Consider the following 16697-nt stretch of genomic DNA (forward strand, 5'->3'; position numbering starts at 1 on the left):
TTATTGAAGTACCAAATTACTATTTGGTAGCTACCCACAGAACAAACAAATACAAATCTGTGGCCACAGAAATACATAACATTTGGAAACAAACTTACATGTAAGTGCATCAAAAAGAGTTTTAATTTGGCCATATTTTAGTTTAAAAGAATCAACAATAGAAGACATATGTATCGTTTAATTTGCATATAAATGACAAGAATAGCATATTTTTTTATCATTTACAAAACAACTTTTAAAACACAAATAAAAAATGCATAGCTACTCATACACAATGAAACTATGATTAAAAAAACTACAAACAAGTAATCATAAATGCTACAGATTATAGAAAAATATTTATAGAAAAAAAAGTACTAAGAAAATACAGTGGTGTAACAAATGACTACAAAACATCTGGGTTTAAAGTGCAACAACAGTTGCAGCAGAAATTGGTTTCTCAATTTCGAAGGCAACTGTCCAAACATTTGAAGTTGGATCATAAACTTCAACTGACTGCAAGTTTTTCCCATCAAACCTGAAACAAACATATATGCATGAACAATAAAAACTGCCACACAAACACAAAAACAACTAGAAAAGTGGCTCTCCTGTATATTTCTTTTTTTATTCTAAATCTTATTTATCAATATACTGTACATGCAATTTGACTTACTAATATGATTGTTTTTGCAAGCAAAACCGAATGTGTCCCAACCAGTGTTTTTTTAAGGTGTTTTGGGGGACCGAAACGGTCTGGTCCCAACACATGTGTTTATGCAAACTTGAAAAAGGTCTTGTCCTTTCTCTCTTTACATCAAGTTGTCATATATTTACAACTTCAAGTAAAAAGGAACAGGGAAAAATATTCACAATTCTCTTAAAAAAACTTCGATGGGAGCAATTCCTTCCCGGTAGGGAACCATAATTTAGTGCAATTGTGTTACTACGATTTTTTCACCGAGCGAAATAAACTCAACTCAAAAACTCAACCACTGGTCTATTTTTAACCATTTATCACGTTTAAATTATGTCTAACGTAGGACACCCTAACCGAAATGGAAAATATGTGTGCCAACTGAATAAAACCACAAAGCATTGCTGAGTAAGAACATCTGATTTCTAATCTCTAAAAAGACTACCTGGTAAAACATCCATTCATGTGTCAAGCAGCGACCACCTGCTCTGCATTAAACCGCCTTGACTGTCCAGTGTATACATATTATGGGCTATAAAGGTAAAGGTAACCACTGGGCTGATGCAGCTAAAATTTTAAATAACAAAGTTAAATACCACTTAAAACAATTGTTTTAATTGTAGCACAGTGGGGGTCTATTGCTGACGTAAAGGACATGTTAAGTTGAAAGTGAAAGTTTTGGGGTTAAGGGGTGAAAATAGGCAAATCCAACTAAAAGTCCTTTAGAATACTTTACAATGAACGAATCAACATAGTATGAAACTTATGGATCAAAAAATTTGGTAAGTATAAGTGCAAAAGTTCATGTTTTGGGGCCTGTGGGTGAACTTCTGGATCAAACTTAAGGAGGATCAACTTTAGATAACTGACTAACATGTTACAAAACTCCGATACAGCGGTTGCCGGTAGTTGTGCAGCCCAATTTTAATTGCTGTCTTATATAAAACATAGAAAGTTGTTTATGTTGGTCAATGGGCATACAATACAGTTTTTATTTTTGGCAACTATTCTTACCCTCCAATAACGTAGATTTTGTTTCCAACCACACAGGCAGGTGAAAGGCAGCGAGCATGTTGAAGTGGTGCAACATTCTCCCATTTGCCAATATTAGGATTAAATCGTTCAACAGTTGACAGGTGATGACCACTATCTTCAAACCCCCCTGTTTCAGTAGAGAATGTAGAATTATGCAAGAAGTAGTAGAACATAAGCATAAAAATCCCACAAATATGTAGTTACACTTGTGTTGAGCACTAAAATCAATCAAAACAGGCTCATTACCCACCTCTTATAACGGCAAATAATAAATAATAACAGAAACGACATTTTCATCCTAACATGCACAGAAATAACTCTACAATATTACCTATTGCATAAATGTTTCCATCCAATACAACACATGTCAAGCCACATCTTGCTTGATTGAGAGGTGCAATCTTTTTCCATACATTATTCCTCACATCATAACATTCACATGAAGATAGACGTTTGCTGCCATCAAAACCTCCAATGCAGTAAATGAAACCTGTAAAAGCAATACAGTAGTGATAAAATACAAAGCTTACATGGTTAAATCACAGGCAGAAAAGTGTGGCTTTAAACAACATATTTTTTATATATTTGTTATTTTATCATACAGTATTTTATCCAAAACAACTGACGCTAGTATAAAGTTGTTCAATGCACAGCTAAAAAAACACAAACTAAGCACAAAAACTTTGTTTAAATAAAAATCTGGTTTGAAAACTATAAAGCCTTCACTGAAAGCTTTAGACATGCAATCAGTGATAAATCACCATTGCAAACAACAGTGCCATGTTCATCTCTGGCCTGTATCATGTCATTTATTCTTATCCACTTGTTGTTTCGGATGTTAAACCTTTCACAACTTGACAATCTTTGACCATCAAAACCACCAGTGACAAAAATGTGACCTGAAAAATAAAATTTATTTGTATGTCCAATAAATAAATGTAAATTTGTTTTTTCACAAGTAACTTTGTAGTAAGCACAGTTACCTTTAAAATAACATGATGAACAGTTTCCACGAGCTGTTAACATATTTGGCATAAATTTCCATGCTGTTGGTTCATTGAACTCCAACATTTCACAAGTTTTGATTGGATCAAAACCAACAACCCCTCCTACCACATAAACTTTGCTTCCAACTCTTACTGAAGTTGATCTCATCCTTATATCATTAAGTTTCTATAAGTAAGAAAATGTTTGTTTTTTGATTGCTATTTTGAGACACGCAACAGCTAAAAAGGACATATTGCAGATTTTATTGTTGGGCCAAATCTGCAAATGTTTTGTTTGGTCGAGCATCTGACCATCTTATGTTAATGTTTGTTGCTCGGCCGAGAAGGCTCAGTGCATTGTGACATCACAAACATTCCAATTTCACACTAATTTGGTAGCTTTCCAAGGTCACCAGTGGCGCATTAAGCTGTGCAGGCCCCGGAAGTGCGCACTTTTCCATCATCAGATGCATTTAAAAAAAAACATTCATTTTTGTTCTTGGATACTTGGATACATTTCGAACATTAGTTTCATATGTTAGCAGGGCATGAATATGCAAATTTAATGCTCTGGTCAGTTTGTGCAACTGCTTGGCCGATCACAGAACATTAAAAACAGTGATGCTCAGTGCTCAGCAGAACTTGGGTTCTGGCTCTGCTCGGCCCATCCCTAATATGCAGTACTTGTTATTTCATATTTTTGCAATATATTTCACATGGCATTGCTCCATTTGTAGTTAAACAAGAGAACATGAAGAGAAGTAATGGCTTTTCAAGCCCAAATAGTTATGCCTAAGGTATGTTGGTGTAGAGCAGTGGTGGCCAACCTATGGCGCATGCGCCAAACGTGGCGCATTGCATGATTAGAATGGGTGCATTGCCTTCTTTTGATAATCATGAAAATCAAATTAATAAACTAATAAATAAATAAAGTAAGCCAGCCCTATTAATTATATATGTATATAGTTTATCAAGAGTTATTTTTTACTTAATAGTTCTTATTACTATCCTTCTGATGCAAAAGTTGTTTCTTTCTCTTTCTCTCTATATACAAGAAGTAGTCATAGAAGGTGGGGTTAAGAGACATTTATGGCGCATCCAACACAGTATGTTAAAAAGTTGGCGAATGGTATGTAGAAGGTTGGCCACCCCTGGTGTAGAGGGTCTGGGTAAAGCTTAGATTTCAGGATTTTACACAGAACAGTTAACTTTTATGTTAAATTTATGTAAAGTTGCTATATCTCATGTGTAACCAGAAAACTATATAATGCTTTTGAACCGAACGAAGTGGTAGCAGTTACTTCAGGCCATATTGTTGTCTTGGGACATTGTAATAGGCATTAAACTTTTAGAATTTCACTCATTTTGCATCTACTTTTATTTTGCTTTGGGGTAAAACATTGGTTTTCAGCTTTGGTATAAAAGTACCAAACATGGAAATTGTCCAATTATTATTATTTTCTAAACCCGAATTAGTTTTTAGCACATTTTGGCAAAAAGTGAAAAGTACAAAAGAGTTTTCTGAACCACAGATGTTAAAAAAGTTGTGAATTTTCCATCCCTGGGTGAAACAAGGAATAAACATAAGGAACAAAGGGGTAAATAGACTCTTAGCTCTTTTCTTAACACACTGAGACTTACTGGCAATTGAATGGCTTCTTTTGTGTCCACATCATAAAGCACACACTCCTTGAGAGATCCCTCACCACCAACAACAAGAAGAAGCTTGTTTGTGCAGGGAACTAAAATGTAAAAGAGTAAAAGTGACTTACATTGGTACTTGATGCAGGAGTTAAAAAATCTTACAAAAAAAGTTCTAGGATTTTGCCAAAACTGAAAATGCGTGGGCTACCATATTAAAACCACAAAGCAGTGCTCTGCAAACACATCTGATGTCTAATCACCCCCAAAAAAACTTACTAAAATGTCAGTTTTATGTGTTAGGTAGTAACCTCCCACTCTACATTAGACAGACATAATTGTAAATCAGATCCTTTCTGACCAAACACATAAAACATTCCAGCAGTAGAAAAAAACTACCGGGGACCCATCAATAGTCCTTATTTTTCGAAAATGTCTTTACATTGATTTGAGCCCATATTTTAAGGCATATAAATATAAAGAGAAATATATATCGGCAAAAGGGCTGAAAAACGAAATACCAAGTAAACATTACATATCTTTTTTATTTTGCAATGTCCAATTTAACAAGGTATGAAACTCCTAAGCCATGTTATTTAGCACATCATGTGTAAACTGGTGAGTCAACTAATGTTTGTGGGTGGGAGGCTAGTGAGTGAACTGGTGAGTCAACTAGTGTTTGTGGGTGGGAGGTATGTAGGTGATCTGCTCAATCAACTAGTGTTTAAAAGTCGTCTATTTTCGTATTGTGGTAATTGTAACTTGGAAACTACAAAGCATTACAAAATGAGCATCAAGAAATTTCACAAACTCGCTTCAGAAAAAACACCTATAACAACAGGAAAAGGATTGCAAAACTTTTAAGAATTTGTTCTTTAGCTTATATCATAGTTGTCCTGAGGTAAAATAAAACTGAGTGTTACAGACAATAACACATTAAGAAGTCATGGTGCGGCAAGGATAACACAAAATATTCTTAAATTTTTTTGCAAGTTGTAACAGATTAAATGACCTTTTGCCGAGGTTTTTAGTTCCTACTTTACGTTTGACGACAATCAATTATTCTAAAACTAAGTAACACTTAACGAGTTTAAAATTGAAAATACACAAAAATGCCAAAAAAAGCTTATTACTAATCAATAAAACTTGCATTTTCAAAGTAGAAACCTTGATTACTACCTGCTGCTAATTGAGTCACCATGATTGCAATCAGTGAATCACTTACATCAATGATTCAAAGAACTTTAATGTACAACCACCAACAAAGTATAAAACTTCTTGAGCATGTATTTAGTAAGTATACCTGTTTTATAAATTTCAAGCTTAGGGCCTGTAGATGAACTGCTGGGTTATCCAGGGTAAAGATTTGGGAAGATTGCCTTTTGACTACTGACTAACATGTGTGCAAATTCAAATGGTAAAAGTGGTCTTTCTTGACCAAACAGGTAGAACAAACCAGTGTTCGACAGTAACAAAACAGAGAAACACGTAAATACAGCCCATAGCAATATTTTACTCCTTCAAAGGAAGGTTAACCATAATAAATTTAATTTACTCAAATTAACAGCCTTTTTTATAACAATACATAATATATACCAAACAATCCAGCTATAATAACTTTAATGTATAAAATATACCAGGGTCTTTTCTTCTAGCAGCATAGTCCTCAGTTCTGAGCTCTTCAAAGCTTTTTGAGTTATATTCCTTCATAGCGGTGATGCAGTGGTATCGTGTGCTATAGGTTCTCTCCACCCCACCCCGCATAAAGGTGTCAGTCCCAATGGTTGGTGTAAACTTTGTGCCTTTTGTGCCGGTTCGTTGCTGACCAGAAACAGCTATGAGACAATAATTTGCAGTTAGTGAGGGTTTTTGGTCAATCGTTAATCATCAGTCTGGTGCATCTGACAACCATTTTTATTATTATGACAACAATTTAATGAGAGCCATGATATAGTATTTATTAGATGCTTCTATATGCTGTTAATAATTGTCATTGTGTGCCAACAAAACATATTACTTCTGTGCAGCCTGGTAACGAATCCCTTATGGACTAGCACTAGGGCAGTGGTTCCCAAACTTTTTTCTTTTAATTTTTTTTTAGAAATTTTTTTAGAAAAAACAAAAATTATTTGGCGCACTTCGAAATAAAAAATATATTTGAATTTTTTTTATTTTTTCATATCCTAACATAAAATCAGTCAATATTGCTCAAGTTCTCAAGAAATTTAGTGTACTTGCGTCTTTATGACAAGAGTGTAACAAATCTGTCAGTGAGAAATATGTACTTGATGTTTTCTGAAGACGGTTTCAATGTCGGGACATATTTTTGGCAGCACACCTAATGACATATCGGCGCGTAGTTTGGGAACCACTGCACTAGGGCATACACCGATGTAAGCCGACCCCAGTTTTAAAACTACAAAAATTTAGAGTAACAAAGAAATTAAGTAACAAATATATGGGCCAAGCGTGTTACTGGTACAGGTGTAATGTTAATATTTTCATTGTTTGTGGAAAGTGAAATACTGACCTGCAGTAGAAGCATTTCTTCGGACACGCAGCAAGTTTTGCAAAAGAAAGTTGGAACAAACTAAATTGTTTCTCACCAATTCCTGCAGAACATTAAGGTGGTAAAACTTATATTCACAGGCACCAATTTGTCAAACCCATAACAAAAAGTTTGTTACTGTGTTGCATCTTTTGAAAATAATTACTGGTCAATCTGACCTAACATGTGCAGCATGCAAGGCAGACAGTGATGTATGTGATTCTACTTTCAATGACCTCACCATTAAGTCCTAGATAGCCTTTGCCATATGTGGTAATGTATGATAGTGGGCTATTTCAGTATAACACCTTTAATAGACCTGGTGTACTATGATTCATTTGCATCTTTGTGATAGTTATATGGCCTGCTGGGGTTATAGGTTTAAAAATCAATGCAACACACAAGTTTTATTGAACAATACTTTCATATTTCAAACTAAATGTTTTATCCAGCTTTGACAAACCTTTTGTGACAAAACAAAAAACATGCCTGGCCAAATTTAAAAGTGTCCAATCCAGGAATCGAAATCTATACAAAAAAACAAAGTTAAATACCTCTTTTGAGACTTTTTGGAGAAAATCTGTTTGCATCAAAGATGGGTCGAGTTTCAAAAGAAGATTCACAAACAATTCCTCGAGTTGAGGAGAGTTATGATTAACCCATTGTAAGATCTCAATAAACAGTGCTTCCTCAGACGTCTGCACACATAGATTCCTCACATCAATCAAAAATAAAATTAATTCAACATGTGATTTGTGATGTATAAAGTATATTGCTTTGTTTGTTTTAGACTTAAATTACTTTTGCAAAACTGTTGATGCATCAGTGAGGGAAAACCACCAACACTTATTGTAACACCTAACAACATTAGACCAGACTACAGCCCACAAGAAGGCGCAAATACATGATACCTCTATCTAAGACAAAACCAATACTGACCGTAAAATTACACCAAGTAAATGCATCAAAGAATTTTAAAAATCATGACATTTATATGATTTACTTTACAATACATTTAGGAAATATAACATACCTTGTTTCTCAGCTTGATAACAGCAGATAAATCATCAAATTTAAGTTGCCTGAAATCATCTTGTCGAATTACTGCTGCAAAATTAGTTTTGATTTTTTGGTTTGTTTTAACAAACACTTCATCCAGATTGTATCGCTGAGCATAAGCTCGAAGTTTCAAGCAATTATCAGCAGATACAAGTTTAAGCAGCGTTTGTTTGCAAATATCTTTGAGTGCTATAAAAACATTAAGTGTGAACTTGTGTAAATAAAATATTTGGTAAATTATTTAAACCTTCCAGTTCAGTGTATTCTGCATCATCCAAGATGTCTGTCACATTATCTACAGTAATTTTAATTCTACCAGAATAAATGAATTCAATAAGACTTGCAAGTCGCTGATGTGGAATCTGTTGCATCTTAACAATGCCTTCACATATTTCTTTTGTCTGCAATCCACCAGTAGATTGTATTAATTAAGTAAAATACCAGCTTTGTGGGTGACGAATTACCTCAACAGCAAACATCTTCTTGAAATACTTTGAAACAAGAATCATAATATTTTTGTGAACTGGAAATTCTTTTCCTTCTGACTCCAGCACCAAATCACATGTAGAATCCTCTGAATATCGATCCCTAAAAAATAATAAAGAAACTGGAAGAGTGGCTTAGTCCATTTTGAAACATTAATGTTTCTCCACACTTATTTTTTTGGGTCCTAGTAGCAAACATTTTTAATAATCTTTGTTTGTGTATGCAGGCAGAAACTCTTGGGTCCCCCAGGCTAAGTTGAAATAAATGCATTTCAAAAAATAACCATCGAACCATAATACAGGTATTATTAGGTCAAACACAATGATTGGTACCATTAAATAATTATACTATGTCAGAGGTGCACAACCTGTGGCATTAAAGACGACTTTATGCAGCATGGATAACATAGATACTAACATATATATGTATACATTCTGGCAGCAATGACAGGGCCACAAATCAATTTTTACTTGTTTACATATTTTGAAAAAGAAAACTCCCCCCTCCCCCAACAAATGTATTCTAATGTGTTTCTAAACTAGGTTTATAAACTCTCAGGGTAAAGAGTTGAGTAAATACAGAAAACAGAAAATGTAAATGCACTGAAAAACTTACTCAGCAATGAGTTTTCCCAACCAGGCATAATGCTCTTTGTCATCATCATTAGCTTTGGCCATCGTGTTTGTTAAATGTTAAATCATAATAAAATCCTCATGTAAAACAAAAAAGAATTTTTATATGATCGATACCGGGAATTGTAAAGTAAGAGTCATAACATACAACACAACCATGTTGCTAACAATTCTCTAGTTAAAAGTACTAAACATGCTACATTTTTGGCTTGGTTTCATGACCAGCTGTTGGAAATACTGTTGTATGACGATAAATAAAAATTGTTAATCATGAGGCCACTTAATTACAACCTAAACTGTCTGTCATCATAAACTTCTCCAAACTCAATAAAGGTGCAATAAAAAACAATTAACACTTAAAACATTGTATTGCATGTATGCAATAACTGGCTGACAAATCAACATTCTAGTTTTCACCTTCTGGTGCTTAAATCCCAGCAGGTTTTATCATACTTCACCATCTTGCCACACAGGTGGTTAACTGGTCTCACCAACATTTTTCTCTAGTCATGATAATACACAGTCACTCTCTGTTGGGATACCACCACAAAATGCCAACAATATAGCTACAGTGCGTTCAGCCATAATCTACCAACTGCTAACTCCACACAATCAAATATTAATGCAGCGCACCTATCTTCGACCTAATTGATTTGCACTGTGTTCAGCAAGCATAACGAACTCAATTCAGTGTCATATTGTTAAGTATATTAAGTTTCTGTGTGATAAAAAATGTTTTATTACCCACAGTTGTTGTTTTCTCAGATTCTAGTACAGATAGGTATTGTTAAAGTCCATGATAGACCGACTAGAGCTGGTACTTAAGTCCCACTGTAAGTGAAGATACTGTCTTTGTTAACTATTTGCTTTGTTCATAACGCCAAGTAAAGTGTAGCAGCTTTGGGCAGACTTAGGCAACAAAAAATTGTCCCTGTGTCTGTTAGCAAACTGGCAATTTTTGTCACCAACTTAATTGCAACTTCAATGACCAGGTTGTAATATTGATACATTTGCACATTACACAAAATTGCAGCAAAACAGCTAATGTAGATGGCATGAATCTGTTGTTTTAATACAATCGATAAGATTGTTATTTAGGAAAACAGCTTATTCGCCCTAAACAAAAGCTGAACGCTGAGTTCTTAGGATTGTTTTGCAAAAAAACAACGAAACAACTTTTCTCAATGGGGGAAAACCCCTTGACAAAACGCCCTCACAATAGAAATCATATAATTTTTGCAGTTTTCTTTTCTTTCTTTACATACAGTTGTTTTACAAGTGTCTGGTATACTAGTTACTTATCATTCTAGACGTGCATAAACAATCATGTTCTACAGCTCTGTGAAATGAAAGATAATTACTGTGTGTGCATATATTCTGCTTAAGTGACAATAGTCATAAACAAAATCAAAGTCATGCAAACGTATGTCTAGTCTGGGCTGACGTATTAAATTTACCATTGCAGTGACACGCCTGTTGTAACAAAGAATAAGTAAAAAAATATTCACTGGGGCTAAATTAAAAGGGCTAACAAAAAAAAAACAGTGACATTGCTTAAATAAACTTAAATTTTGATAGGAGCATTTTATTAAACTAAAGATCTACAGAGAGGAATAAATGAGAAGCAACAAACGTGGATTATGATTGTTCTAAACCAAACAATCAGTTCCCACACATATTTAATTTACATGTGATAATTTATCATTGAAAAGCCATAATTGTGCTGTTCTTGTGTTAAAAAAAGGGTTTACAAACATTAATAAAACTAAAACTGTGGTACAACAAATAACAACCAAATATAAGAGTTCAAATAAATCTTACAATCTTTGCACAGTGATTTTTGTTCGATTTAAAATCAAGAACAAAACACTAAATAAAGCTAAAACAACGTTCATTACAATAAAACAAGTTCGAGCTATAATTGCGAATTTGATCACACATTAGTATGTTGAGGGTTGAACAAAAATTAAAAAAATAGCTAGATTTATTGTCATTACAAATAACTGCATTTTTGTGCCACTATAATTCTGCAAGCACACTTGGGCCAACACTCGTAGTGTCAAACAATCCTGAATGCTTTGTTTTTTCCTCAGAAATTGGGGCCCAGTTCTTTGCATGTAAATTCCTTGAAGCTACTGTACCCTCGTTAGGCTTTACTGATTGCCTATCATTTAAAAATAAAAGCAGCTTGTCAAAGGTCATCTGCAGTTTCTGAGTTGACATCTTTTTGTCTTGCTTCAAAGTATCTTTAAGGGGCACAACTGTCAGCTGAGAAAAAACAAAACAAATTTGGCATGTAATTACAATTTAATACTGTAGTATTTGAAAAATAATGCAGGAAAAGCACTCACTATAGACTAAAAAAATATTAAGAGTCAGAAGTTCTGAAGTGGGATCTTGCCTGAAGCAACATTGTTATCCATTAATTTCATTAAAAATCCATTTAAAATAAGACAAAAATGATAATAGATCAAACACCATTATGTCAGCAACAACTGACCAGATTTAGTGCAAAGCTTTACAAACTATTAACCTAACCAACTCATAGTCTAGTGTGGTAATGTTTCTACAAACCTTGTCTATTTTGACAACACATTGGATATTCTCTCCATTAGGATGATTCATTAACTTTTCCATTGCACCTAAAAGTGCTTGACCAAGAATGATAAATCTTTCCAGTTTGCCACTAGGCTTTTCCATTTTTAAACTCAGAAAGAGTTCAGCAAGAAAATAAACAAAACCTCTTGCTCTGCAAAAAAATGAAAATTACATATGTAGACTCCAGTACATTTGCAAATTCTCATTATTTCATAAGTTGACATGGTTATCCCAAATAAACACACATAAAATATGCTATCAGACAGTGGCTGCCAACCAAAGCTAAAAAATAAACCAACAAATAAAAAAGGATTGGTAGATAAAAAAAGCAACAAAAGTAAAAATATAGTAAAAGTAAAATCTGTGTTTGTCAACATGCATGCCCAGCAAGCAAAAATAGTACCATTACTTTTTTACAGTTACCTTTTTGATGTTGTATCATCACCCTGTAGCGCACTACCAATACTTTGAAACTCTTTCTGTGCTGTACTTAACAAGATTGAGCGAAATTGTGGTATTCCTGTGCCTGTCCTGGCCAACACATCACATAACCGAGCTCCTAGCTTTCTAAAGTTAGCATCATTGATACACTGCAAAAGAATATTACTTACAGTAAAGAACTCCTAAGTATCTTATTACATGCTTACTTTTTTACAAATGATATCCACAATTTTTTGCACAATGGATTTGGACAAAGTATAACGTTGCAATGTTTTTCGTATGTTTTGGACATCATGCTCAAAGCTAGCTGGGTACATAATCAGATCATCGATACAATCATTAATCCATTTCACCAATTCTGCAACAGGTAATTTTTAAGTTTACAAGAGATTACTTAAAAATTTACAGCAGCATACCTCGTTCATCGTTTTTTGTAAAAAGTGGTAGTTTAGCCCTTTTGCTCTGCAAAATGTTTGAATTGCAACAAAAGTTGACAAAGAAATTATTTTTTTAAAGTTGACAAAGAAAATAAGTTGACAATGCACCTTTTGTACAAATAAAATAATCCAACAATCATGTTATATGTATCAGTTTAAAGTTAAGTTTGTATTGCCAAGTACTAAATGCAACCGTTAAACCTGACATAAAAAAATTGGCAAGCGTTTTATAGGATTATAGATAAGCAAGGTGATTAAAAATTGGAAAAAATGCAATTGCATTAAGTTAAATTACACATGCGATTTAGACTCAGTGGAGAAACTGATTGAGTTCCACAGTTTAACCATAAAATAACAAATCACAAAGAGTAAAATCAAACTGTCCCTCTTTAGGAAAGGAACTCTTCAAAACAGCAAAGGATTGATCTACACAATGATTTTATAAAGTTAGTCTTTATCTGTTATTTTAGCAGATAGAACGACAATTTGTGGTAAAATAGGAACCTGTTGTCACCACTTAAACCAGGGCTGCCCAACCTGTCGATTGCAATCTACCGATCAATTTCGGACAGACAATAATATAAAATATATAGTTGTTTTGTAGCATGTTTTTAAGGAGTGTTTCTGTACATGGATGACCTTATTATAAGAATTTTTCATCTGATTACGTTTACATGTTTAGACCAAAAATACTCGGAAGGCTCTTTTTTCTACGACAAAAGTATTAGTTGCAGCAGTAATTGTTACTTTTTACTGGTAGTTGCTCTTTTTACTTCAAATAAATGTGTATTTTGGTCTAAACTTTTCCTCAACATTGGATTTTCAAGATTAGTATTAGATCAAGTTAATAAAGCTCATTGCACTGGTAAGTCATCTATGGTAAAACAAATAATACCCAAACAACATAAGATGCAAAACTGGGTTGGGAAAAATGTGAGATATCCTTGCTAATCAACACATAGTCTTTGTATTATATTGGTAATTTTTATTAAAATTATAGATTCCGAGAGTTTGAATGGCTCAAAAGTCGATCTTAAGTCAAAAAAGGTTGAGCACCCCTCACTTAAACAATGTCAATACTTACTATATAAGTAGGCAAGTCAATGACTCTAATTGGATTCGAAATTGCATCTGCGGAAAAGAAAATTCATTGTACATTGAAAGTTATGCCATATTTATTTATTTCAGGAAAAGGAAGAATAATTAATATAATGATAATTTAATTTGTAGTGTGTAGTGCAACATAAAACACTTGGATAAGTGGATTGGACTATAACCATTACCACTAGTTGGAGAATCTTGTCGAGCGTTTGACAATTGGTCCACAACATGGTTGAAACATACAACATTGTTTCTCACCAAACTCTAAAAACAAAAAAACAAAAAAAAAATCAAAGTAAAATGTGGCCATATATACTAGGAGTCATTTTGAAAAAGGAGCAAGATTTTATTACATGCATAATTGCACTAGATGCAATACTACCATGTTTAAAATTTGGTAGTTGGGTTGTTGTTTTTTGTTTATTTCATTTTATCCTTGATGGAGGGACAACACCTGAATGTGTTATGCTCACACCGCTGTCAAGCTGCTTGTTTTATTTCAAGTCTGTTGCATAATTACATGCAATATTGCGACTTGGAAAGTTGGTGACTTCAGTTTAATATGTAATATTTTTATGTTGCAGGAAGCGTTTTCGTGATCATGTAAAAATGTTTACTTTAAAGGAGCAACTGTAGGGACTGTGAAGTTAAACAAAACATTTAGCACAAATCCATAACCATCAATATAAAAACCAACTGTGAAGGTTTCATTTCAATCCAATAACCATTTCATGACACAAGTGCATATAGAGGTTGCAGGAAACAAAAAAAATATAATAATAATAACGCGGACCAAACCAAATGTATTGCCACTAATAACTAGGTAGGGTTACAATTGAGTACATATGATATGCCTAATAAACCAAAACACTACCTCCTTAGAGGCTTCCATTAGAACCTGAGTACTTGTCAAAGATAGATCAATTTGCAAAAAAAGATCTTCAAACAGTTCCTCGCGTTGCCAAATGTTATAATTGACCCATTTTAAAACTCCAGTAAAAACAGTTTCCTCACAGCCCTGCAAACAAATTAGGTTTTTTTATTACAAAATAAATAGATTAAATTATAGAAATTTGAGAAAATAAATTATAGATAGTTGCCTTATTATAGAAATTTACCGAATCAGCCGGTCACCAAGCATACACCACCATATGGCAAGGGGTAGGCGAGAAAAATCTAGCCCGTGGTGGCTGATTCTGTATGACGCCTTTAATGGGCCTGGCATACTGTCATTTAATTTAGGTCTATAGGTATTTATCCATGCATTTTATTTGAATCTACCATGTGTTTTAAACTTACTTTTGTGTATTAAATTCAGAAAATGGAAGAAACAAAAACCTGTGTTTATACCTGACACCACAACAACTAGTGGAGCAGGTTAATCACATTATTAATTTGCCAAGATTGGATTGTGTGATATATCCTTAATTATGTAAACAGTAAATGCTGTTGACATAAATGCTTATTTACACTTTTTCAGCTAAAACAATGTTGCTATGATGCACAACTATGGCAACAAAGCTGTCATTTTTTTCTTTTGGAAGCCAAGAATATTTCTAAAAACTAGATTACCACTCACAGAAAAGAATATGATGTCATGCTTTCTAACTGCCATGGGCATGGTGTAATCACCAAGTTAATTCAGAAAGAGTAGCAACACTCACAAACACACATTCTTTAATGAGAAGAGATGCTGTCAGGTTGCTTACATTGTTTCAACAGCTTGACTTCACTACCATATTATCACTATTCCTTAAAAAAATGGTCTGTGCGACTTTTACAAAGAGATTATGTATCAGGTTAAATGCATATTATGGTTACAATAGATGCAATTATCTGGTTTATATGATTAACCAGACGATTCTCCTCACAAATGATGGGCACTAGTTAGGATTTTTCATTTGTGATGTAATGTTATTAACTGGATTCGTCTATGTAGTGTAGAGTGTGGTTAAAATTTTTTAGATTTGGTGAAGGCGAAGTGACTTTAAATATACTCAAATAACTAAAAATACCTTACAAGTAAATATATTAGTTGAAATGAGACATACTTTGTCTCTAAGCTTGATGACAGCAGACATATCATCAACATTAAGTTGCATAAAATCTTCTTGCCGAACAACTGCTGCAAAGCTAGTTGTAATTTCTTGGTTTGTTTTAACAAATACTTCATCCAGATTGTATCGCTGAGCATAAGCTCGAAGTTTCAAGCAATTGTCAGCAGATACAAGTTTCAGCATAACTGTTTTGCAAATTTCTTTCAGAGCTGAAAAAAGTAAAATGTAAATGTTCTTGTCTGATATTACCTTTGACAAATTCTTTCTCACCTTCCAGTTCAGTGTATTCTGCATCATCCAAGATGTATGTAACATTTTTCTCAGTAATTTCAATTCTACCAGAGTAAACAAACTCAATAAGATTTGCAAGTCGCTGATATGGAATCTGTAGCATCTTAACAATGCCTTCATATTTCTCTTTCATCTGTAAAGCAGTGAGTTGCCTCAATTACATAAATGCCTGATTTTGAAGGATTGTTGCAGTTTACCTCAATAGTGAACATCTTTTTGAAATACTTGGAAACAAGCATCATAATATTTTTGTGAACTGGAAATTTATTTCCTTCTGACTCCAGCACCAAATCACAAGTAGATTCCTCTGAATTGCGATCCCTGATATAAAGATAAATAGCTGTTAATCCAACCCTACTCTACAGCGCCAACTTTACAAATAAATTGATACTTACTCTGCAATAAGTTTCCCTAACCAAGCATAGTGCATATCAGTATCAGATTTTGCCATTGTGTTTCTTTAATTTTCAGATCATAGCAAATTATAACTGGCCTAAAACTTAAAAAAGAGTTTCAACAAGGTTATATGTTATATAAAAACACAATTAAGAATGAATAAAAAAGCATGTACAACAAGTAAAACCAACCAAATATTTTAACAACTATGAAGAAAGAATAGATCTGTTGAATAAACTGTGTTCATACATCCAATTTTTCTCAGATGCATGTGTATGATTCTTCAAGCCTAATATTTTAAAGTTGACATGAT

At 33.6% G+C, this 16697-nt stretch overlaps 2 protein-coding genes across 2 annotated transcripts; both read right to left on the minus strand.

Annotated features, from left to right (window-relative positions):
- Positions 1–269: 269 nt before the first annotated feature.
- LOC145225046 (kelch-like protein 12) lies at positions 270–9136 on the minus strand. The gene is made up of 13 exons (XM_080091688.1): positions 9047–9136; positions 8410–8533; positions 8193–8346; positions 7920–8134; positions 7441–7584; positions 6869–6950; positions 5976–6173; positions 4339–4439; positions 2695–2884; positions 2473–2610; positions 2043–2201; positions 1691–1838; positions 270–517 (listed from the first exon to the last, which is right to left on the minus strand). Exons 1-13 carry the CDS (start codon positions 9106–9108, stop codon positions 403–405), a joined length of 1830 nt encoding a protein of 609 aa, XP_079947814.1. The 5' UTR covers positions 9109–9136; the 3' UTR covers positions 270–402.
- A 1045-nt stretch (positions 9137–10181) lies between these two features.
- On the minus strand, positions 10182–16495 carry LOC145225050 (uncharacterized). Its single transcript, XM_080091692.1, has 12 exons — positions 16384–16495; positions 16186–16309; positions 15968–16121; positions 15692–15906; positions 14515–14658; positions 13823–13904; positions 13624–13670; positions 12519–12564; positions 12309–12460; positions 12085–12251; positions 11638–11812; positions 10182–11331 (listed from the first exon to the last, which is right to left on the minus strand). Exons 1-12 carry the CDS (start codon positions 16437–16439, stop codon positions 11083–11085), a joined length of 1611 nt encoding a protein of 536 aa, XP_079947818.1. The 5' UTR covers positions 16440–16495; the 3' UTR covers positions 10182–11082.
- Positions 16496–16697: the final 202 nt, after the last annotated feature.

Source organism: Phallusia mammillata, chromosome 4, assembly GCF_965637545.1.
Source record: "Phallusia mammillata chromosome 4, kaPhaMamm4.hap1.1, whole genome shotgun sequence".
NCBI lineage: Eukaryota > Metazoa > Chordata > Ascidiacea > Phlebobranchia > Ascidiidae > Phallusia > Phallusia mammillata.